This window comes from Triturus cristatus, chromosome 4_2 (assembly GCF_964204655.1).
Source record: "Triturus cristatus chromosome 4_2, aTriCri1.1, whole genome shotgun sequence".
NCBI lineage: Eukaryota > Metazoa > Chordata > Amphibia > Caudata > Salamandridae > Triturus > Triturus cristatus.
In genome coordinates this window covers 546,285,028-546,311,012 of record NC_140586.1, presented here as the reverse complement: position 1 = coordinate 546,311,012, position 25,985 = coordinate 546,285,028, and the positions used below count along the sequence as shown (strand labels likewise).

Below are 25,985 nucleotides of genomic sequence, written 5' to 3'. Positions count from 1 at the left end.
AAGGCTCAGCAACACAGGTGGTAGTTCTGCAACTTCCTCGAGGCCTGCACTATCTTCTCAGCAAGTTTGAAGCCAGTATCCATTGTCAAAACCGCTGGAGTCACACACCTGTGCACTGCGCCAACTTGCTGTTGCCAAGGTTTGTTGACTTCTTCTCCAGAGATCTTTAGGCTCCAAGAAGCTCCAGCCTCCAGCATCTCCTGCTATCAAGATCTTCATCCTCACCGCATCCGCTGCACCGTGGGCCTGCATCTTGGTGAGCTGCTCGACTTCCTCTTGTGACTCCTTTGACTTTGGCCTGTGGGTCCTCTTGAGGGTCTTCTTTGGCTCCAGTGGGCTCCACTGCTTGCTCGGGGCCTGCTTTGACTCTCCTGCTCTTGGTGAGTCCCTTGAACCTTGCTGGCATCGACACTGCACCTTTCTCATTTTCCTCATCTGTTGCTGCTGCCAAGGCTTGTTGGTGCTCCCTCTGGACACCGTCCCCTGCTCTTGACTTCTGATGTAGGACAGCTTGTAAACAGCTTTAGCATTGCCTGGTCCTCACAGCTGCAGCGACAAGGTCACCGTCATCTCTCCTGCATCTTCTTTCATCGGTGGTTATTGGTCTTCCATGCCTCCTGGTCACTCCTGAGTGGCATAGACTCTGTCTCCTCTGCTTGCAAGTACTGCTCTTCAAGAATCCACCCTTGGATTCCACCGGACTCTTTCATCGTCTTTGCCAGCGGCATCTTCACTGAAGTCCTCCATTGTGATATACCGCGGTTTCCGACATCACTTCACACCTACGTACCCGGCTTCCCTGGTGTAGGTATGCTGGTTCCTGGGGTATCCATAGATGGGGTGACTCTACAACCCTCCATCTTCCATGGGGTATCTTCATGGTCCTCTCGGATGGGTCCTTCTTCTTGAAAACTGCAACCGCAACTTCTACATTGACTTGTATTGAGTCGTGTTTCCACTCTACCCTCAGCCTCTTTGGGGTTCCTGGGTACTTACCTTGGGTGTTTTTTTGGGTCCCCAGCTCTTCTAAGTCTTCTGGATCCAGTCCTGACTTCGGTCACACACTTCGCATTCCACTTTATCAGTATTACCCTGGAGACCACTGTGTATTTGTGCTCCTTACCTGTTCTACTATTGAAATATTGTGTGTTTTGTGTTCATTTACCCAGGTAGGAGATATACCAATGTGTTAGTGAGTTTTTATAATAAATAATCAATAAACAATCTTATGCTGTGGCTATATCTGCACCACATCTTAAAATCTGTTGTCAAGGTAATAGCTTATATACATCCTATCAATAAACATTATACGATACAAGGCCAAAGTGCGTAAAAGGAACATTGCCGATCAAGCTGATAATGATCGATATGGGAAATGGAAAGTACAAATTAGGGGAATTATGAAACGAGATAAGATACCCGGCAGTAAAACAACAATTTAAAATGTATGCTAGAGAACCATCAACATTTAGGCGCTATTAGACGCATATTGAGAGCATTAGTGAGCTACATTCATGAAACCTAGTGGTTGTGACTGGGGTCCAGTCTCATTATGTTGTGGTTGAATGGCACGTTGCGACAGTAAACAATTTGGGACACTGGCTATTCACTGCAACCTATTTTCAAAAACTTGATAAAGAACGGAAGACGGGGCCATACACAGGTGAAAAAAATTAGTGTACACTCAATAGTTTATTGAGGTTATAAAAAGCTCCAATTTAAGGCACCTGACTCAAGTAGACAGTTTTAAAATAATCCCTGCAAAACCAAAATTCTGCCTTATCTGTTTTACAAATAAAAGATGGATCCTGGTCTTCAAAAGCATACATGGCAATTGCTGGAAACAGAGGGATTAGTTTAGAGTTTATGTTGTTGCACATATATTCCTCTGAGGGAAGCAGTGCAGCAAGTTTATCCATTAGGAGTCAGCTTGTTTGAGCTTTGCAGGACTGTGACCTCTCTCTTCCCACCGCCTAACAATCTGATTTCCTACGCCTAAGGACATGTCATAGTATTAGTGCGGTTCTTTTAAATTGTGATACTTTTGTTTTAATTCAGGTTACAGCAGAGAAGAATCATACATCCACAATGGAAAAAGAGAATGCAACCATCACTGCAAAAGCAAAGATGCATGTGGACATGATTGCTGTGAGTAAATAATTTCAGAATTTTAGCATGTGAGAGATTACATTTTTGTGCCAATAGTGCCTGTTCCAAATCATAAAGCATCATGCAAAAATTGGCCAATTTTGAAGCAGATAAAATAAATAATTTAGTGAAAAGGTGTCAGCTTTAAATACTCGGAGTACCACTTTTCAACTCCAACTCCTGCACCATTACTGACATATTTTATTTGTACATGTTTTTTTTCTTCTGAGGGATACATCAACCTGCAGGTTTCTCTCCTTTTGAATATCCAGGCGCCATTCTGGATCCAGACACTTTTTTTGAAGGGAGCGGTATGCAGACCTTGTTCACCTCTCCCTGTGCCCTCTGCTCGATCTCCCTCACAGAGTAGACCTCCTGTCTCAGTCACAGGGGCATGTTCTACACCCCAACCTCCAGAGCCTCCACCTACATGACTGGAGGTTGAGCAGGGTACCCTGAATTCATTCTCTTTACCCCCTGAAGTGGTGGACATTATTCTATTCTCTAGACGCCTCTCCTCTTATTTTAGCAGTTCAGCCAAATTTGTCAAATGGTGTGCAGACAGAGCCCTAGATCCTCTCAAGGCTCATTTGTCTGATATCCTCTGTTCTGCCCTCTATTTAGCCCAGCAGGGTTGTTCATTTGCAACAGTTAACCCCTTCGCTGCTAGGCCTTTTCACCCCCTGTGCTAAGCCTTTTTTTTGCTATTTGGGATAGTTCGCGCTTAGGCCCCTGTAACATTTTGACCACATGAGGTATACACACCAAGTTTGCGTCCTTTTCTTCCAACATCATGGGGATTTCAAAGGTACCTAGGGTTTGTTGATTCCATTGGAGGGGACCCAGAAATAAGCCAAAATACAGCCACATTTTGGTTTTTGGGGGAAAAATTGGAAAAAAATGCTGAAGATGAAACAGTCTGTTTTTTCCCTGCAAATGGTATCAATAAAGAGTTTGTGGTGCTGAAATCAACATTTTCCCAGCTTTTAGGAACAGATTGACTTTTGTCAGAAAACCAACATTTTTTACACAGTTTTGGCATTTTACTGGGACATAGCCTATTTTTGCTATTTGTTGTGCCTTCAACGTCCTTCCAGTTAATGATAGAAATGGGTATAAAAGCAATAATGGATCCTGGAAAGCTATACATTTAAAAAAGTAAACAAAATTCTGAACTCTGCAAGGGGTCATATTTTTAGATCCTTCAAGGTTTTCTTTAATAGAAACTAACAGTTAAAAATAGGAAAAATTGAAAATGAGTTGAAAAAAACAGCCATTTGTGCCAACATTTTCACCTGTAACTTCTTCTAAGTATGACAGATGTTTTAAAGCAATACACTGTTACATTCACTGGACCCTTCTGGTTGGGGGGATGTATAGGACTTGTAGATTCACCAAGAACCTAACGAACCCGGAGCCAATAACTGAGCAGCGTCTTGCAATGGTTTTTTATTTTCTACGGGGTACATAGCAATTCATTTGGGAAAATATAAACAGTGTTAAATCGGTATGGAAGACACCTATGTATTTCTGAAATTGGAACACAATATAGAGTTTAGAAACAGTAGCTATTTGCACATCATTGAATTTGTGGGTACCCATACTAGCATGTGAATTATAGGACATTTTTCAAAGTGGTTTCTTTTTTACACAATATCTTACATTTGGAAGGCAGAAATGCATTGAAAGTCAATAGGTAATAACACTTGCTCTACAATTCTGTGTTCCCCTAAGTCTCTAGATAAAAATGGTGCCTCACTTGTGTGGGTAGACCTAAGGCCTACGACAGGAAACGTCCCAAAACGCAACGTGGACACTCCCCATTTTTACTGTGAAAACTGACCCTTTTTTTACAAAGTGCCTAGCTGTAGATTTTGAACCCTAGCTCTGGAAACCTAGCAAACCATTACATTTTTAAAAGCTACACACACAGGGAAATCTAGGATGTGTTGACTTGTCTGGTTCTCACCAGGTTCTGTTACCCAGAATCCCTTGCAAACCTCATTCTTTATAAAAAAAAAAAACATTTTCCTCACATTTCTGTGATGGAATGTTCTGGAATCTGCGTGGATCCACAAAATTCCTCCCACTCTGCATTCTTCAAAGTCTTCAGAGAAAAATGATACCTCACTTGTATGGACAGGTCTAGTGCCCGCGACAGGAAACGGCCCAAAACGCAACGTGGACACACCATATTTTTACAGTAAAAACTGACCCTTTTTTGCAAAGTGCCTAGCTGTAGATTTTGAGCCCTAGCTCTGCCGGCACTTGAGGAAACCTAGCAAACCTATACATTTTTAGAAGCTAGACACCCAGAAAAATCCAGGTTGGGGTGACTTGTCAGGCTCGCACCAGGTTCTGTTACCCAGAATCCCCTGCAAACCTCATACTTTCTAAAAAGAAAACATATTTTCCTCACATTTATGTGATGGAAAGTTCTGGAATCTACGTGGATCCACAACATTCGAAGCACCCTGCATTCCCTAAAGTCTTCTGATAAAAATGATACCTCACTTGTGTGGGTAGACCTGGTGCCCGTGGCAGGAAACGGCACAAAATGCAACATGGACACACCACAATTTTACAGTGAAAACTGAACCTTTCTTTACAAAGTGCCTTGCTCTAGATTTTGAACCCTAGCTCTGCCGGCACCAAGGGTAAACTTGCAAACGTATACATTTTTGAAAGCTAGACATCCAGGGGAATCCAGGATGGGGTGAATTGTGTGGGTCTCACCAGGTTTTCTTACCCAGAATCCCTTGCAAACCTCAAACTTTGCAAAGAAAAACAAAATCTTCCTCACATTTTTGTGATGGAAAGTTCTGGAATCTGCGTGCATCCAAAATATTCCACACACCCCGCATTCCCTGAAGTCTTCCGATAAAAACGATACCTCACTTGCGTGGGTAGGCCTAGTGCCCGATTTTGAACCCTAGCCATGCCAGAACCAAGGGTAACCTAGTAAACTTATACATTTTTGAAAACTAGACACCCAAAGGAATCCAGGATGTGGTGACTTGTCTGGCTCTCACCAGGTTCTCTTACCCAGAATCCCTTGCAAACCTCAAACTTTGTAAAAAAAACGAACACATTTTCCTCAGATTTCTGTGATGGAAAGTTCTGGAATCTGCGTGCATCCAAAACATTCCAACTACCCCGCATTCCCCAAAGTTTTCCTATAGAAATGAAACCTCTCTTGTGTGGGTAGGCCTAGTGCCCGCGACAGGAAAAGATCCAAAACGCAATGTGGACACACCACATTTTTACAGTGAAAACTGACCCTTTCTTGGCCCCTAGGGAAACCTAGCAAACATATACATTTTTTAAAACTAGACACACAGAGGAATTCAGGATGGGGTGACTAGTGTGGCTCTCACTAAGTTCTCTTACCCAGAATCTCTTGCAAACCTCAAACTATGTAAAAAACAAGACATTTTCCTCACATTTCTGTGATGGAAAGTTCTGGAATCTGTGTGGATTCACAAAATTCCACCCATCCTGCATTCCCCTAGGACTTCCACTAAAAATGATACCTCTCTTGTGTGGGTGGGTCAAGTACCCGCGACAGGCAAGGACCCAAAACGTATTGTGGAGACATACAAATCACCTATCACAAAACAACCTGGTTTTGCAAGGGGGTACCTGGGTTTTTGCCCCCAGGCTCAATGGCCATCTAGGGAATCCTACCAAACCCACACATTTCTGAAAACTAGACAACCTGTGGAGTCCAGTGAGGTATGGCTTGCGTGGATCCCTCAACGTTTCCCTACCCAGAATCTTCTGAAAACCTCAGATTTAACTGAAAGAATCACATTTTTCTCACTTTTCTGTGTGGGAATGGTGTAGGATCACCGGGCTGACACAAATTTCCTACCACCTAGCATTCCCACAAGTCTCTCGATAAAAATGGTACCTCACTTGTGTGGGTAGGCATAGTGGCTACAACTGGAAATGGCCCAAATCATACTGTGGAGACTTCAAAAATCCATATCATAAAACTACCTGGTTTTGCAGAGGTGGGCGCCTGGTTTTTTGGCCCCGGGCTTGCAGCTATCTAGGGAAACCTACCAAACCCACACATTTCAGAAAACTAGACACTCTGGGGAGTCCAGTAAGGTATGGCTTGCGTAGATCCCCAACCTTTCCGTACCTAGAATCCCCTACAAACCTCACATTTAGCTATAAAAATCACTTTTCCACCCATTTTTGTGTGGGATCACTGTGCGGCACAAATGTCCTACCACCCAGCGTTCCCCTTAATCTCCCGAGTAAAATGATACCTCACTTGTATGGTTGTCCAATGCAGAATTCTCAAGAAGATATTTTTTTTAAATGTAGCGCTTAGAATTGGCGGTGCTATACCTTTAATCCCTTCGTTTTTGGCTCTTCCCAGTCACAGGCCTTTGACCCGCCCACACAAGTGAGGTATCATTTTACTCGGGAGAACAAGGGGAACGCTGGGTGGTAGGACATTTGTGCCGGCATGGTGATGCCACACAAAAATGTATGGAAAAAGTGATTTTTTTTCAGCTAAATTTGAGGTTTCCACTGGATTCTGGGTAGGGAAACGTAGGGGGATCCATGCAAGCCATACCTTACTGGACTCCCAAGGGTGTCTCGTAATTCAGAAGTCATTGAGTTTGGTAGGTTTCCCTAGATGACCGCGAGCCCAAGGCCAAAAACCCAGGTGCCCCCCCCCCCCCGCAAAACCAGGTTGTTTTATGATAGGTAATTTTGAAGTCTCCACAATACATTTTGTGCCCTTGTCTGTTGCAGTTACTTGACCCACCCACAAGAGTGAGGTGCCATTTTTATCGGGAGACCTGGGGGAACACTGGGTGGTAGGAAATTTGTGTCAGCCTAGTGATCCTACAACTTTCCCACACAGAAATTTGAGAAAGATGTGATTTTTCTTCACAATTTGAGGTTTGCAGGGGATTCTGGGAAGGGAAACTTTGGGTGATCCATGCAACCCATACCTCCCAGGACTCCCCAGGGTCTTTAGTTTTCAGAAATGTGTGGGTTTGGTAGATTTCCCTAGATGGCCCCTAAACTCCGGGACCAAAAGCTCACGTGACCCCCTTACAAAACCAGGTCATTTTCGGATACGTAGGGGGCATCTGTGTTTTTGGTCCGGGGATCGGCAGCCATCTAGGGAAACCTACCAAAAAATGTACAGGTTTGCTAGGTTTCCCTATGTGCAGGCTGTGCCAGGGCCCAAAATCCACAGGTAGGTACACTGCTAAAAAAAAAGTCTGTGCCTAGTGGGCTTTCTGCTGCCCTGGGGTGGGGGGAGCTATGGGGGGGTTGCCCTGATATGCCCCACAGGGGGGCAGAAAGACTGTGGCTATTTTGTTGGGGGCATTGACCTGCCCATTTTGGGCAGACCCCACCCCTAAACCAAATTTTTAAAAAATCCCTTGTTTCTAGTGGGCTTTCTGCTCCCCGGGGGGGGGCAGATTGGGAGCTACTGCCCCATCAGCCCCCCGGGGGCAGAAAGACTGTATTGCCCAAACAAAATAGGGGGGAGCAAAGTCCCTTGCCCAAGAGCCCACCCCCCCCTCCCTGGTGTCTAGTGGGTGGATCCTAGGCCTGGGCTAAATTTCCGTTCCGCTCGCGGAAATTGCGATAATTTGACATTTTTGCGTTCCGCGGAGAGCGCGAAAATGTCAAAATTCCGCAGCTTAGCGATAATTTGTTTCTTGCTCGCGCTGTAAAATAATACATTCTCGCGCGCGCGCGACCGCCTTACCTGAATCCCCGCGTTCGCCGACAAGTTTTCCCGATCCGGTCTCGTTCTCCACGAGATGTTGGATTGTTGGTAGCCATTTGCGCTGTCTCGTGACAGTTCGCCCCCGCAGTAATGTCATTGGTCGCGCGATCACGTCTTTTTTCTCGTAATCATGCACCGCGAGAAGAGTGAAAACAAGATGGCTGCGCCCGCGAGCAACCGCATGGGTAAGTTGGCGAGCCGCGACCACGCAGAAAATACCGCGAACAAGCGGGAAAAAAACTTCCGCATCTTCGCGATATTTCTGCGTGTTTGCGGAGATTTTTAACATTTTCGCGATAATTTGCGAAAGTCACTTTCGCAAATTCCGCCCACCCCTAGTGGATTCCTACTTGGGGATCGCCCTCCTGGTGCGATCCCCAAGCGGGGATCCACTAGGGAGGGGTACCATTAGAAAGGGGAGATAGTCCCCTTTCCAATGATACCTCTCCCGTCTTTCTACGTGCTCGGGGGGCTGAGATAACCCCCTGAGCACATAGAAAGCGAAATTGAAATGAGCCCCCTGAGCACATAGAAAGCGAAACTGAAATGAGCCTATCTGCTCATTTCAGTTTCGGTTTCACTGAAATTACATCAGCGCAGCGTGCATGCTGATCGTCATTTTAGGGAAACAAGGGGAGCAGCCTCGGAGCTGGCGAAGCTCTTCCCCAGCTCCCTGGGCTGTTGGGGGGGAAAGGGAATCCCTCTGGTGCCTGCACCAGAGGGATTCCCTGTACCATGTTATCGGACGGCCAGGGGCCGTCCGACGCACATGAGCACTGGTGCGTCGGATGGCCCCGGCCATCCGATGCACCGAAGGGGTTAAAGGTTATTTGTCAGCTTCGATGTCTTTTCTATGTTTTTCCTGAACAACTATCTCTGTTTAAATCACCATTTGTCTTATGATTCCTAAAGGGTCTTACAACTAGATAACCTATTCTTCCTTCATCATGCCACAATGGGGCCTTAATTTGTTCCATACATACTTGATGTGTGCTCAATTTGAGCCCTACACAGTTGTCCTTATGTTTATTGCCCTGCAAAACAATTTTCCTGATTGCTGTCACATTAACTAGACATGCTTTTGAACTAGAGGCTTTGAGAGTGAAGCCACCCTTCCGTACTTTCTTTCCTGATAAACTGGTGTGTTACAAACCAGAGCTGTCTTTGTACCTAAAGTTGTTGTTCACTTTTACTTGGGCTAGCCCATCACTCTTTCTGTCTTCAATCCTCCTCCTCACCCCACGAAGGAAGAAAAAAGACTATACCGGCTTGACCCCAAAGTAGCGGTCAGCTTCTACATAGACAGAACCTGTGAGTTCAGACTCATTGATCAACTATGGGGTATATTGGAAAAATGAAAGACTGTGTCCAGAAAATGGTGTTATCTCGGTGGATCCTCTTGTGTATCAAAATATGCTACTTCATGGCACACAAGGACCAGCCTGATGGTATTTTGGCTCATTATACTAGAGCCAAATTCTCTACTTCTGCTCTGGCTAAGAGTGATTCCACTGGCAGTCAACTGCAAAGCCGCAACTTGATGTTCCTGTCACACTTTTGTGTAGCACTATTGTTTAGATTCTGAAGCGGGAAGGGATGGTCACCGCTCAGATCTTCAGGATTTCTTGGTCTAGTAAACCATGTTCCCACCTCCTGGTGTGAAACTGCCTGGGGAGTCTATTAAAAAAATGAGGAATCTGCAAGTAGAGGTATCCATCACCATGCTTTTTCTGGTGAATACAATGTCTACTTGCAGATTCGTCACTGACCCACCCTCCTCCCAGTTGCTTAGTTGTCTGTACCAAGAATTCTTGTACACTTTGCTCTTATGACTATATATATATATATGAAATAAGTGTGCATCTGATTTTATATGTATGGAAACAGACTTTTTGCAGTTCCACCTCCACTTTTTGCATCATTTTGACTACTAGGTAGGCCTGTGTGGAGTTCGAGAAGTCGCTCTATACGGAACTCCGCTAAGTGGCAAAAAAACTACGCGAAGTTCAGACAGTTGGTGCAGTTGAGCGCTGTGCCATTTGAGCGATATACACAAAGTGAAGTCCATTCTCGTGCCGGAAATCACGTGTGAACTGCACCAAGTGGTTCGCATTGGCGCAGCCATCTTGTTTTTTGCTCTGTTAGGGTGCTGGGGCCTACTTTTGAATCTTTTCTTAATCTGTTTAATCCCACCCCATTCTAATTTACCTACCCTTAATTTGTATTTATTATCTTTCCATGTGTCTTTGTGTACTTTATGTTTTTTGCATTTCTTTTGTATTTTTTGTAATTTTGTACTTTTTTTCTACTTTCTCATTTCATTTCCTTCCTTCCTTCTTTATTTATTTATTTTCTTTGTATACTCTACTCTTCCTCCCATCCAGAGACATGGCAGAGCAGGGGAGCAGCAGCGCCAGCCCCCCCCAAACCAGCACCACCAGCCACAGCCGCCTATCTTGCAGTCGACTGCACCATGAAATGGTGAAGCCCAGCTCTATTTTCTCAGAGGTGGAGGTGGCTGCGCTTATTTTTTATGTGCAGTGCCAGCTCCCCTTCATCCTTGCAGCAGGTGGCAGGCCTGGCAGTAGGTATGCCCTCTGAGAGCATAGGCAGCTCTGGGAGAGGGTACGCTGGGCTGTGCGCCACTGCTCTAGGGTGCGGTGCACCCAACAACTGTTACGCACCAGTAGGCTGACTTCCTGCATAGGGACCAAGACTTGCTCAACCTGCTGGGTGTGGAGGTTGCAGGGATCTGTGAGTAATAATTATTTATTTGTCTTGTTCTATTTATGCCAATATTTTTCCCAAATAGCAAGCATGCTGCTCACTCTCAGTTAAGTTAAGTTTGTGTTACACATTTTATATGATCATAGAGTAGACAGTTGTTTGGTGGCGCTAGAGTTGGCCTGTCAAAGAGTGAGTGATTGAGAATGAGAAGCAAAGATCATTTGTTGCAATTTATTAGTAGTTCTAAAATGTAGTTCAGGAGATTTGGAATAGGGTTAGGATATTAAGGAATAAGTCCATGAAAATAGTAGGAGCTGAGATCTGATTTATAAAAGTTAAATCAAATGTTTCTACATTTCCCTCTCTCTGTCCATAAATTTGGGGAGATTTTGTACCACTAATCTTTTTTAATTCTTACATCAGCATCCAGTGACACAAGGGTGAGGGAGATGGAGGTGCCTCCACAAATGCTAATGGCTCTGCTGGCCCCAGTAAGGTCTCCTGTTAATATTATTATTAGTTCCCTATCTTTTACCTCTCCACATTTAGAATTCTTATTTTTTCTATTTACTGTGCCTATCTTCTAATTTGTTTCCAACTCCTCTTCAGTCTAACTGTTTCATACATCCTTCTTAGCCCTGCATTATCCTATTTACTTATTTTCTATATTTCAATTTTCTGTACTTGACTTCAAACTATCTGTAGTAGTCTGTCTGTAGATTACTTTTTCTTCTGCTTTGTCAGTAAGCTTTTCTTCTCCCCTTCTAGACTGGTTTAACTGTAAGTCTCAGAGAACCTATTTTAGGTCAGGTATTCTACTGTGAAGATTGCATGCCCAATTAAGGTATTCTACGCAAGTTTGCTGAGAAGGCTTTCTTTTTCTTGCTCATGCTCAAACAGTAAAATGAGAGAGTGGCCACTGGCCATGGTCATGGTGGACCCCACAATGTTGTGTATGTATTATTATTATTATAGTATACCAGCAGTTAATGACCATGCAGCATGACTGGAAGTATGAGGAGGATGGCCTTATTGAATTTGCCAACTAAGGAGCAGATTCACAGAACTAATCTGAGACAAAATCCTAAACTTACTACTTTTGGTATTCGCAGAAGGCATTTAGTAGTAGTAAAGTTAGGGTTTTGTCTTAAATTAGGAGTTTGTCTTAAGTTGGGATTTTGTCTTAAGTTAGGATTTTGTCTTAAAACCAAAACTTAAGATAAACTTAAGTTTAATTTAAGTTTAATTTAAGACAAAATCCTAATTTTAGACAAAATCCTAACTTAAGGCAAAATCCTAATTTAAGTCAAAATCCTAACTTTACTACTACTAAATGCCTTCTGTGAATACCAAAAGTAGTAAGTTTAGGATTTTGTCTCAGATTAGTTCTGTGAATCGGCCCCTAAGACCATATGTCTTTCATTGATCAATAACTGCACCCCTTCATAACGCATCAATAACTCAGATTCATCAAAGCTTTGCCCATCCGTTACAAAAAGTTTTTGGTTGGCTTAACTACCTGTCTTTTCAAACATTGCCAACCAACAAAATGCTCAATGTGATGTTTTGAATTTTTGATAGAAGATTAATATACTGTAAACAAACTGTAGTGATGTTTTGTGGTTGTATTTTGCTTAATAAAAAAATATGAGGAGGCATATCTGGTATCTAAAATGTGTAATGTTTTTTCTTGCTTCACAGACCAATGGTGCAGGGACCGGGATGCTGCAGTGGTCACTGAGGGGGGATTACCAGCGGCAGCAGGGGGGGGCAGTGGTAAGTCACATTGCTTCCTTATTCACAAATAGTAATATACTCACTGCAAGGACGTTGACTTGTGAGCACCTCTCTTTAGCAGATACAGTGGAAGTTGAGTAGTTATGTCCCATTCTATCTGCAACTCAGCAGACAAAAGTTCAAAAATGAAGTTTAAGAATGACTAAAGGATGGGTGAAATGTGTGTATATGAGTGAAGCGATGCGTGGGTAAAAGGATACAGCCATATAGGTGGGTGATGATGGTGATAGGAATCTCCATGGCTGGGTGAAAGGGTATATATGTATATGGGTGAAAGGATGCCTGCTTGGGTGGTGAAAGGAAGGCTTGGGTGGGTTAACGGCAAGGCAGGATGAGTGAATGGGTGAAAGGATGCTTGGGTGGGTAAATGGATGCTGGTGAAAGGTTCATTCAGAGCTATGTCTGGATGGATGGATTGATTGAATATATGTGTGGATGTATGGTTTTCTATGGTAAAGAGTGGATTATAGAATGTAAAGCTTACATGGTGTGTATCAAAGCCAAGGGAGAAGATTAAGAATACTAGAAGAACAATGCAATGATGAATGGATAATTGCTTGACTTTTGTGGATGGGATAGTATGTTACAAATGAACCAAAGCAATTTCCCTTTCCTTTATCCTTTCCCTGTACTGCAGTACATCTCTTTTCCCACTGTCTACTTACAACAGATAGGATGTCAGCATGATTGATTTATTTTATATGTGACATGTATTATTCATCTCCCTTGAATTCAGGGTAACATTGAAAGGCCTTTTGGAGAAGAACAGGGCTATTGGAATAATATCATTGTCTATTATAGCTGCCTCAGCTGCTGACTGCAGAGACTAGCAAAGTACGACTAACAACGAGTAAAACTAGGACGCCACCTGGAGCATAACTCCATTAATTAATTTAGCACAAAAAGAGAGAGAATACTTGTACTACATTGCCATAGTGCATTATGCCTTTTATATTAATGAGAGGTAATTTATTTTTATTTTTTCAAAGTGTCTGAGTGAGCAGCACACTGCACTAATCCAGACAACCATTATGGTAATTTTAGTGGTCTTAGACAACCTTAGAAAGCTCTCTAAGTGGTAGCTGCGGAGAACAGCCTTCAGGCTTAGTCCAGAAGGAGTGTAAAGCAACTTGTTTTACCAGTACTAATCATATAGTGTAGGCTAAGTGAAAAAGAACCACACAGTGTAGTTATAAACATATGTCTTTATTATAAACACTCACTAACACATTGCAATATCTCCTACCTGGAGATATAACCACAGTACACACTATACTTTAGTAATAAAACACGTAAGTAGCACAAATACACAGTGGTCTCCAGGGGGAGACCAAACTATACTAATAAAGTAGAATGCAAACGACAAAATAAGTCAAGACTGGACCCAGAAGATGTAGAAGAACCGGCGACCCAAGGAACCGCCCAAGGAAAGATCCCAGGAACTCCGTGGGGGCCGTATGCATAATGGGAACACAACTGCATGCTCAATACAAGTCAATAGGTAAGTCATGGTTGCAGTTTGTAAGAAGAAGGACCCTTCCCAGAGGACCCTGAAGAAACCCAGTGGAAGATGGAAGGTTGGAGAGTCATACCCTGGGAACCAGGATACCTACACCAGGGAAGCCGGGTGCATAGATGTGAAGTGATGTCTGAAACCCCTGTAGACCACAATGAAGGACTTCAGTGAAGATGCTGCTGGCGAAGAAGGTGAAAGTGTCCGGTGGAACCCAAAGATGGATTCAAGATGAGAGGTATCTGCAAGCAGAGGGGACTGAGTCTATGCCACTCAGGAGTGACGGTGACCTTGACACTGCTGCTGTGCGGACCAGGAGATGCTGTGGAAGACCAGGAGCTGTTCATGTTCTGTCACATGTCAGATGTCAAGAGCCAGAGGGTCGGTGTCCATTCAGAGCACCAACAAGCCTTGGCAATGGCAACAAACTTAGTAGACAAAAAAGGTGCAATGTCGGGACCAACAAGGTCCAAGTGACTCACCATGAACAGGTAAGTCAGAGCAGGTCTCGAGCAAGCAGGAGAGCCCACTGGAGCAAAAGAAGACCCTCAAGAGGACCCATAGGCTGGAGGCACATGAGTCACAAGAGGACATCAAACAGCTCACCAATGATGAAGGCCCACGGTGCAGGGGATGTGGTGAGGATGAAGATCTTGGTAGCAAAAAATGCTTGAGGCTGGAGCTTCTTGGAGCCCGAACATCTTTGGAGAAGAGAGTCAACAAGCCTTGGCTACGGCAAATCAACACTGTGCACATGAGTACTGCTCCAGTGAGTCCGACGAGGGATACTGGCTTTAAATTTGCTATGAAGACAGTGCAGGCCTCGAGAAAGTTGCAGAACCACCTCCAGTTTTGCTGAACCTTTCAGAGTCCGCCGGAGCTCAGGGAAAGCAGACCAGTAAGCTTTGTTGTGGTGCCTGCAGATGCAGGGGAGAGACTCCTTCAGTCCAAGGGATATTCCTTCTGGTGTCTTGGAGATCCGCATGCCTGTAGAAGCACCTGTATGGAGCAAAAGCGCAGACAATGTAGAAGACTGCCAGGATGACAAGACTAGGAGCAGCAGGAGTCCTCCCGGTGCAGTCTCGGTTCCCAAAGCGATCCAGCGAAGTCCAATGAAGTCCAAAGTGCCCAAACAGTTAAATATGAAGTGGTTTGAGATCTGAATCTTGTCCCACGATGAATCTAAGGAATCATCCAAAGGTAAACCCTCAAGTACCCTAAGGAAAGGGTTGAGAAAATTCAGGGGTCCCTCCCAAGGAGGGGCTGGACAGTGGGGAGGATACTCCCATGTCGTTTGTCCAGTTTCACGCCAGAGCTAGAGCCAACTGCTCCCAGAACTGGGTCCAACTGGACTATGAAAGGAGGGCACCAAATGAGCCATTCAAAGCAGTCTGGTGGCACTGGAGAATGCCCCACCCTGGCCCAATACTTTAAGGCCTGTCTGGGAGGTGGTCACACCTCCTTGTGACAGGAAACCTATTCTACTGCCTTCCCCTGCTCGAGCTTGGCTCAGCAGCAGGAGGGTAGAATCGTGTCTCTGGTCTGCAGCAGCCATAATTTGCTGTGCGGGTCTGGAAGACTGGTACCGGGGGCACAGAGGGCTTCCCGAAGGGACCCCACAGTGCATGGAATCATATCCTCAACAGCGTTTACGGTGTTGGGGTATGTGTCCAACATGTTTGATACCAAACACGCCAGGGTTTGTTACAGCCAGTTTAGAGTTAGCCGTTGTGTAATGAAGCATGGCCACTCTATGTATTGTAATGGCTGACACACTTACAACCCAGGAGAATGGACTCTGTAGATTGTAATGGGTGCCCTGCTCATGCAAAGGCATCCTCACACTTATAATCAAAAACCCTGCCGTCAGGATTGGAAGTCCTGGCATTGGGGTGCCTTTCAGATTTTAAGAGTAGTGACCTTTTTTGCAGTTATGCATGTTCTGGAGCCCAAACTGCCGGCGGTAGCAGTCCTCCTAGACGCTGCGAAAGCGTTCGATTCGATATCCTGGTCGTATATGATCATGGTCCTGCATCGCATGGGGGTTCCATTTGCTTTCACAAATTGGATTAAATTATTATATACCAATCCTGTGGCCCGGGTTAGGATTAATGAGCAGTTCTCGGAAGCGATCCCTATCCAGCGGGGTACACGGCAGGGATGCCCATTATCGCCGCTGTTATTTGCTCTGGTATTAGAGCCCCTGGCTTGTATCTTACATCAGCGTCATGCCCAGATGGCTTTGCGGTTTTTGCAGCGTCCGCTTGCAGTCTCCATGTATGCGGACGACATGGTGTTGTATGTCCGGAACAGGCGAGGTTTCTTGCACAGCTTATCCGGGACTATGTTCGGTTCGAACGATTCTCGGGCCTGGGCATCAACTGGTCCAAGTCGACCATATTGCCACTCACAGAGAGTACGCGGCAATTTGACGTAGACTATCCCCTAACGTAGTGCTCGGATGCTGTAAAATATTTAGGAATTTGGCTGTGTAGGGACCCGCAAGCCGTCATACAGGCTAACTTCGGCACTGCCATCACGCGGCTTGAGGGGCAGGTAAACAGGTGGATTAAGTTGCGGCTGTCGTTCGCGGATCGGATAGCGCTGATGAAAATGGTGGTTCTCCCGCGCTTTCTGTATCTTTTTTTGAACATCCCGGTGCACCTGACGCGACACTTTTTTGACAGGCTTCGCTCCCTCTTGATCAAGCTAGCCTGGGGAGGTAAAAAGCCTTGTCTTAGGTGTGAGATTCTAACCCTCCCATATGATCAAGGTGGCTTCTCAGCGCCTGACTTTCACCTATACTACCTTTGTGCACAGGAGCACTATGCCTATTATTGGCAACAAGATCCAGCTTATATTCCGCATTTGGCAGTAGAGGCCGGTGCTGTGAGCCCTATACCGCTTAAGGCGATGATAGTGAATCACTATACGGTATTTAGAAAGGGGGAAGTTGATACTGTGCAAACTACGGCTAGGGCGTGGCGCGAACTTGGTCAGCGAGCGCATAAATTGCCGTTATATGCACCCGGAATGCTGCTCCTCCACCACTCAGACCTTTCGGTCACTAGTGAGGCTTGCATGCGGCAAACCCTTAAAGACATGGAGTTGGCCACAATGGCGGATGTGTTCCCGAGTGGCCGGTTCATCACTGCGAATCACATAAGTGCCCGAGGCAACGTTTCCACTATGCACCTCTTTGCCTACACTAGATTGCGCTCTGCGATGCGGGCCCTTTACCCCACTTTCCCTACGGGCCTCCGACTCTGGAGGCACTGCAATTGCTATACACTACTACGTGTAGAGCCAAAATAGTTACCCGGCTTTATAACACATCACAGAAGGATGTGCCACTGGGAGAGTCAGCCGCGCTGGCCAGGTGGAATGCTGTACTGCCGGAACCCCTCTCTGAGAATGACTGGTTGGATAGCTGCCATCTAACTGGTAAACTGACAGTCAATGGTAATCTGCGATTAGTACACTATAAATACGTGCATCAGCTCTATTACACACCGGCGCAGCTTCATCGATACGGGCTGCAGCCGGCGGACACTTGTAAGCGTTGTGGAACCCCGGGGGCTGACTTTTATCATCTAGCATGGGCATGTCCCAAAATCAATGAATACTGGAGCTCAATTACGAGAGTTCTGGTTGAGGAAGCGGTAGAATGGGGTCCAAAAGTGTGTGTGCTGGGGATTGGTGAAACCATCCAACAAGAAATTTGTCTCCATAGCGTTGCTATTGGCTAAGCGTAGGATCTCCCTGTTCTGGGGAAGTAGGGCAGTACCCACCACTAAGCTATGGTTGCAGGATCTGACCTACTGCCGGTATCAGTTCACATGTTATGCAGAAGAGCTACCCGCCAAGTCCAAGCCGCGGGATATCTGGGGACCGCTCACGTCCTATCTGTTGAAAATTGCTGATATTTGAGGCCCAAAAGCTGGTCGTCTGCTCGCTTGCATATGTTCAACCTGCAATGTATTTTATGTAAATGTTATGTCTGTGGTTCCGCATGCCCTGGTTGATGTACCATGCCACACTATGAGTTACGTAATATATGTGAATGTCAAGTGCATACTATGCCAATGCCGCATTTTGAGAGATTGTATATTGTTTGCTGCGTTTTTTTTTTAATGGAAAACGGAAAAGCATAAATAAAGAAAAAAAAAAGAGTAGTGACCTCAGATATAAGGACACCTGTATCTGCTGTGAGAGGTACAACCACCAGCTCCCACAGGCTGCAATGGGAGGCCTATAGTCACAATTTGAGTGGACTCCCATGGGTGGCATAATATATGCTTCAGTCCAGGGGGGACCCCTGGTGTACCGAGGCCCTGGGTACCTTAGTACCATAAACTAGGAACTTACAAAGGTAAACCAGTAGACTGGGTTCCTGATTAGCAGGATCCCAGTCAGACTATCCAGAAAAACATAATGACTCCAGCAAAACATGGGGATACCCATGAAAGCAGATCTTATTTTCCTTCAGTGTGTTTTGTTACTTTTTAGTATCTACTAGGAAATCCTTCAAAAGAAAAAAACAGCTTGGAGTGCTGCTGTGTTTATTCTGCCTTAATTCATTTCAGACAGGTAGTGTATTTGTCATTTGCCTTTAGTTTTATGAGAGGAATGTGCGGTAAATGGCTGTGACTCTAATCACATCAAATCAAATGCCCCGATGGGACCATCAATGAACTGCTACTGTGCCACCCACAACATAATTGTAAACACGTTTTTTGCACAGATCATTGTTTAAAATTTGTGTTCTTTCTTTCTAGCTACTCATGGTCACCAGCATTGTCCATCTCACCAGGATGTAGCAGCCCAGCTGCAGCAGCAAATGCTGGAGGTGATCAGGGCTAGTTCCATAGCTGGTGGCCCTGGAGGAGGAGGAGGCAGATGCCCAGGGCCCCAGACAGTCCCCAACACCAGTAGCACCTCCAGCTTCTTTGCAATCTCATTGGCATTGCTGTCCGCTGGCAGGTGCCGCCAGCAATCATCATCAATCACTGCTGTCTCCCACTTAGACCGCAGTTTATTACACCAGGTCCTTTCAAAGCTGGCATGGATGGAAGTCCGGCAAAAACAAATGGAGAGGTGCCTCAATGAGCTCTTGAGCCTGGCCCACCATGCCTAATGCCGTCTGTTTTGGTGGGTGGTAATTGGTTGTTGTCATGGGTGGGGATGTGGGAGTTGGGTTCGAGGCTTATACAGTTTTGACTACTTTTGTTTTTTTTCTGGACAATGGACACTTTGATTTTGGTTGGACAATGGTTGGGACTGGGGATTTCATTTGTTTGGGCAGAAAGGTGGGACAGTCGTTGTGGTAGGTGGAAGAGGTAGGTTTCTGATTGATTGGGTTGAATAATAAGTATTTAAGTTTCATTATTTATGCCTCAAATCTAGTATTTTGGGGGTCTTTTACTTTTCACTGCTGCCTTTAAGTGCAACCTATTTTTTAAATTTGCTGATAGTGTATAATAACAATTAGGTATGTGCTATGGCTATGTAGTATGCATGTCCTACTACTTTCCTAGTCTCTGCACTCTGTAACTATATTAACCACTAAGGGGGATGCCATTACCTATATTGCCTATAAGAATTTAGTAGAGCAGCACAGCGAACCATAGTTCTCTTACCGAATAGAAGAAGTGAGGGCTGCAGGGTTTCTCAGGATGCCATGGTGGTGGTGGTCATAGCAGTAGCAAGCTAAAGCACTAACAACAGTGAAGGAATAAGAAGTGAGGTCCCACTCCCACCTAGCTGAACTCCAGATGTACGATTTTATTGGAAGGATTATTCATCGCAGGCAACTAAATTGAAATGAAAACTGAGTTAGTGGGTTATATATTATTATAATCAAGGAAGAGGGACTAAGGGCTTTTATGAGGTTCAGCATACATGCCCAATCAAGATAAAAGCAAACAAGGGTATGCAGTTCCTAACAGTGGGAAATAGGAGTGAAGTCCCAAGGAGACAGAAGGTTGTCCTCTATGAAGGGAGGGGAATCCCTCCTTTCGTAATTAGGGCCCTCACACACCCAGCCAGCTGGGTGTCATGCTTCATCATTGGGGATGCTCCTCGTCAGGTCGGTGCTGCAATACTTGACTGGCACCCTATGAGGGGCTCTTTGGTGGAGATCTTTTATTCATTGCCGTTTGGTGCAGTGGGTGTGAAGGGCCTAAAAGTGTAGATGCGTTGAAGGTGAAGGTCAATAGACCGTGCAGATTAAAACAGGAATTGGGGGAAGCATATAAAACGGTGGTTCGTGGGCAGATCATTTCCTCGGTTGCTGGGCATAGGAGGGCGGCGCAAGCCGAATTAGACAACATCGAATCGGACCTACGCGCGGCTACAGAGCAGCACGCACAGAATCCGTCCTTAGAAACATCACAGGCGATGCATGCCAAACAATGTGAATTTAGGGAATACCAGATAGAGACGGCTAGGGCCCGGATCCAAACCACGCGCCACACAGTATACGAACTGGGTGATAAGGCCAATAAACTCCTAGCCTGGCTCGATAAAAAGGAAAGAGCACAGAGAACGATAGCAAAGCTGCGAACGCCAGATGGCTCATTGGTGGAGGCGCCGGAGGAGATAATGAACACGTTAGCCGGGCATTTTAAGCAGGTTTACGAATCACAGATGACTATAGACACAACAGAGGCGCAGGCGTACATCAAGGACATTAAGTTGCCTAGATTATCCCCAGAAGAAGCCCTCATTCTGGAAGCTGACCTCACGGTCGAGGAAGTACAATTGGCCATAGGTTCCCTACAGTCTGGAAAGGCAGCGGGTCTGAATGGTTTGCCCATCGAACTGTATAAAAAGACAGCCGTCTTGACGGCCCCCTTTCTTTTGAATATGTATCTCGGAAGCCTGGCGACGGGGGAGCTTCCCCGAGATCAACGGACGGCCACCATTGTGGCGATCCCAAAGCCTGGAAAGCCTCCTGAGGAGTGCTCCTCGTACCGCCCGATCTCATTAATTAATGCGGAAGCCAAGATTTTAGCCAAGCTATTGGCGGCGCGATTGACCCCCCACCTGGCAACTTTAATCCACCCAGACCAGTCTGGATTTATGCCAAATAGGAGCGCAGCTCTGAACTACCGGCGGTTGCAGGGAGTAATAGCGCGCATGTCTCACATTCAGGAATCGGCAGTTATCCTATCTCTTGATGCGCGAATGGCGTTTGATATGGTGGAGTGGCCGCATCTTTTTGCAGTCCTCAGGCATTTTGGTTTTGGCCCCAAATTTTGTGCGTGGGTAAGGATGCTCTACACTAAGCCTATAGCACATGTGGCTGTCAATGGACACATATCCGGAGACTTCCCGCTGGCGCGGTGAACGCTCCAGGGGTGTCTGCTGTCTCCGCTGCTCTACGCATTAGTGTTGGAGCCGCTTGCGGCATGGATCAGATGGGAACCAATGATTCGTGGACTTCGATGGGCACCACACTGGGAGGACCGCATCTCCCTCTATGCGGCTGATGTGCTGCTATACCTGGCATCACCCGAGCGTTCTATCCGGGCGCTATTAAATATTTGTGAAGTGTTCGGGAGAGTGTCAGGGTATACCATTAACTGGTCCAAATCGGTCCTCTTTGTACTGCATGGACCGACGTCGTTGCTCCCGGGGGATTGCCCGTTGCAGGTCGCAGAAATGACCTTCAAATATCTAGGCATTCATATTACATCTACGCCTGAGGAATTCATGCAGCGAAATCTCAGACCTCCCTTGGAACGGCTTCAGCGGGACACGTTAGTGTGGCACGTTCTGCCGTTAACAATGCTGGGGAGAGCGGCACTTTTTAAAATGATGGCACTCCCACGGTTTTTGTACGTTTTGGAGAACACCCCGTTTCGAGTACCGCTAAGCTATTTTAAAGCAATTGCGTCGGAGGTTTCAGGTCTGGTCTGGGGGAATAAACCGGCGCGTATTGGACAGGAAAAGTTGGTCAGAGGCTGGTATGACGGGGGCATAGCCCTCCCTAATATCCAGTTATATTACTGGGTGGCCCAATTGAAAGTGATTAATAACTGGCTGCACGCTCCTCATACTGACCCAGCGTTTCAGGCGGATAGGCAGGGCTTAGGAGAAGGTGGAGTCATGGCGGTGCTGTATAATAGAGCAAAATCCAAACAGCTGATTGGCCCAACGGCGCATACGGTTCATATATGGTACGAGGCGCACACCAGGTTGGGTTGGAGAGGGGTTATTACACAAATGACACAACTCTGGACATCTCAGCGTCTTGGGCGACTGAAGAATAGTAAAGGCCTTGATAAATGGGATGTGATAGGCATATCCACGGTGGGGGATCTCTGGAAAAAGGGCGCGGTAATACCATTTGAACACCTACAGGCCAAGTATGAACTTGCGGCGTTCGGAATTCTACAGATATATGCAGGTGAGACATGCGCTACAGGTGACTATCCCTGCAGGTACCATCCTGGCCGAGGCCACTCCCCTGGAGGATAGATTATTGACTGAGTATATGCATAAAAGGGCCACCTCATTTACCTATCGTAAGCTGGTGAACAATCTTCCGGACCCTATGTTGGCACTTAAGCGGAAATGGGTCATAGACCTGGGGGAGTTGGATGATGGAGACTGGCAGGAGGCGCTGTCATCCCCTCGGGAGGTGGCAATACCGGCACGCTTGCGGTTGATACAATTGAAAATACTTCATCGTACATATTACACTAGAGTGACCCTCTTTAAAATAGGGATGGCTGCGCACCAATTCTGTCTGAGGGGTTGTGGGGAGGAGGGTACCTTCTACCACACGATATGGGAATGTCCGAAGATTAGGGCATACTGGATCAAGATAATGAGGACTATGTCACAAGCCGTGGCGGAATCAGTGCTTCCGGAACCGAAACAATGCCTATTAAACATATGGGAGCCGACTGATCTAACCCACCCAGCGCAAGACTGGGTAACGATGTGAACCGTGGTGGCTAAGAGAAATATTGCAAGGTGGTAGGGATCGAATGAGGTACCTACACTGAGAGATTGGTGTAAGGACATGGACGAAGCAATGCTAGCAGAAAGGGCGGTGTATGTGCACCGGAGATGCCCCCAGAAATGGACAAGAATCTGGTGAGACTGGAATAAATTTAGAGGATACATTTGTGACCCACCAGGATTAGACAATGTACAAAGGTCAGAATAGAGATGTGGGAGGAAAGGGGATGGGGGCGATGGGCGGGAATGTTGTTAGAAGTTCACTGGAACTCTGTCCACATATTGATGTCATAAAGGTTAAACTGTATTGGTGCTGCCAAAAAACAACAATGTATAGAACATGTGAAATGTTGATGCCCTATGTTTCTAATAAAAATAATTTACAAAGAAAAAAAAAAAACATGAATTGGAAGGTCAGGCAAAACAATTTTAATTACCCTGTCTTCCAACCTGGTCAATAATTGGAGTGGCGACTACCTGAAGTAATGTTTCAGGATGTTGCACTCAGTCTGGTGAGGTCGACATGTTTCTTGCCTATTAGTCGAGATGATCAGGCAGCAATTCATCAGGACCCATTATGTGAGTTTCTATCTACACTATATATGTGGTATTCTGGTGTACTAACCTCGATATACCGCAATTGACACCTGAAAGGTGAATTACCTGTAGATGTAGTGGCTAACATAATGAAAAACGAGCAGTAATGTTAAACAGTAGTAGTAATCATGTCTATTGGTCATCAAACCACCACTTTCCCCTGAAAATCACATCATGCCTTACGACGCAACTGTGTTGTGCCCCACATGGTGAATGAAAGTGATTGTAACTGTAGTCATACAACTCTGGCATGGTGCATAAAGTGCATTCACTCTATTATCAGTGATGATACGTGGTCAGGTGTGGTATCCTGAACCAAGAGATAGCTGAAAAGGTGCGAGCTCTTGACTCACCTAAAAACTATTTGAGATTGGCCCCATCAACTTCAGGCAGGTTACAGACACTTGGAAGTATTCCGTGTACTAGAAGGGTAGTGGAGGGCGAAGAAATAGCTCATACTATTAAAAATCGAAAAATAGGAACCAGGCAATTGTTCCTAGGAAACAACAATACGGGCTCTCACTCTAAGTATAGTATAGTCAGGAAGACGCTATACGCCATGCTGGCCCCCCCGTCGCTCTCTGCCCAAGCGGCACATGCAAACCGCCCCCGCCATTCAACCCCGCTGCATCCCAACTATGTGAGAACATGGAAGGTTCAAACGTTGGGGGGCGGATAGCGAGATCCCGCTGTGGATCAAGTCAGGTGGGGTGGGGTCTCCCGCGGAGCAGCGTTTGTCTGCTATTATGGCCAATAACCTAAAGTCTCACCTCGGTGTGTCGTGTAGGCATGTCATCCCTTCGCTGAAAGCAGAGAGCAAATAGTCACGTACAAAGACCACAATAGTTGCTGTAGACCTACCTCACACTGCCGTAGGCAGGAGGTACCGCTGGCCGTGCAGGTGACAGTAATATACTCAGCAGGTGTGGCGCGCAGGGTCAGCCATTCAAGCGTGGCCAAGCACTGGAGTGTTAGACTCCCACTAGGATGGATAAAGAGGCCGCGATCTTGTAAGTAGTCAATGATGTTGGGACTAGCGGTCGCCATATTGGAAGGTGCAAATTGACCTGACTGTGGGTAGAAAGTGAACCCACAGCTATGGATTCAATGATGATCCCTCTGGTAGTGAAAACAATCCTACCTCTTTTTCAGTGTTAATACCCTAAATTGTGAAATCGGTTATACAGCTTGCATGCCTATTAAACTGTGGAAATGAACTATAGGATTTGGGTCCCCCGTGTAGCGACATGGGTATAACCTGACACCTCCTTAAAATGCTGGAGTTTGTCCTGACACCTCCTTAAAGCGCTGGAGTTGCAACTTTGAGGTTGAGAATGTTAAACCAATTTTTTTAATTTAAAAAAACAAAACAACTTCTTTGAAACAATTGGGGTCCCATGTAATAACTACTACGCGGTCCCGGAGTGAACGGGGTCTTCAGGAGGGGGGTCCCCATGGATTGGTGATGGGGGACCTGAGGGAGACAGTAGGGGCTGGTCAGGAGTGGCCCCATGGTCAATGTATCGAGGTACCCATTGGTGGTCGTTGATGGGGCCAGGGACCTAACGCAAAACCCTAGTCACAGTGATGAGCGACCACATATTGTTACCCCTGTATTAATGCATGTTGTTGCCCCTGTATTTTTGAAAGAACATGTTATGTACGCCTCAGATGGCTAGGTAAGGGGTACTAGGATCTGTGAAAAGTGCTCCATGGGATGTCCTCGTTTAGTCCCTGTGTGTCAGTGGCTAGACGGTGTACCCATCTTAGTTCGATCTTCAACAGAACCCCTGGGGTTATTACTGGGTATGCTTCCAAAATGACCCACCTAAGGGTGTCAGGTGCGTGTCCGGCTGTCATAAATGTGTGTACATTCTTGTAGGCACTCGGTTGCATCTGATGTTACTTTTTTGTTCAGTGATGCGTGTTTTGGTTATTCTAATGGTCATACCGATGTAACAGAGGTTGCAAAGACAGAGGATCATGTAAATGCAATTGGTGGTATTGCAGTTTGCGAATCTAGCCAACTTCCAAGTAAATGTGCTGGAAAGAGATATTTCCTTTGTTGGTTTGGTTAAAGGACATACCGCACATGAGCCACATGGGTAATGGCCCCTCATAGGCGGGAAGTCCCATAATGGTGTCTGTACGGGGATGTTTTTTTTCTCGGCCTCGCATTGATCAGCATGTCTTTGAGGTTGATAGTTCGTTTGAATGTGAATCTTGGTGCTGGCAATTGTAGGTCGCCAGTAGTGAGGCTTCCCATATGTTTCTTGATGATATTCATGATCCTGCTGGAATCAGGTGTGTATGATGTGACACATGTCAATAACTCCGTGGGTTCTTTCTGATTAGCTTCTAACAAGGCCTCTCTATTGTTGTTCCTAGCCCTTTTCATGGCATATGCTATTTTGCGTCGTGGGTATTCGTGTTTCATCTACTTCTCTGCTAAGTTTG

The 25,985-nt window shown here is 45.7% G+C and overlaps 1 protein-coding gene across 1 annotated transcript in view; it reads left to right on the top strand.

Annotated features, from left to right (window-relative positions):
• Window positions 1–25,985, top strand: part of HFM1 (helicase for meiosis 1) — a 3,754,865-nt gene that overhangs the window by 2,653,617 nt on the left and 1,075,263 nt on the right. The window contains exon 30 of the mRNA XM_085599940.1: window positions 2,059–2,148. Coding sequence (XP_085456066.1) covers window positions 2,059–2,148 — 90 coding nt within the window. The remainder of the gene's footprint in view (window positions 1–2,058; window positions 2,149–25,985) is intronic.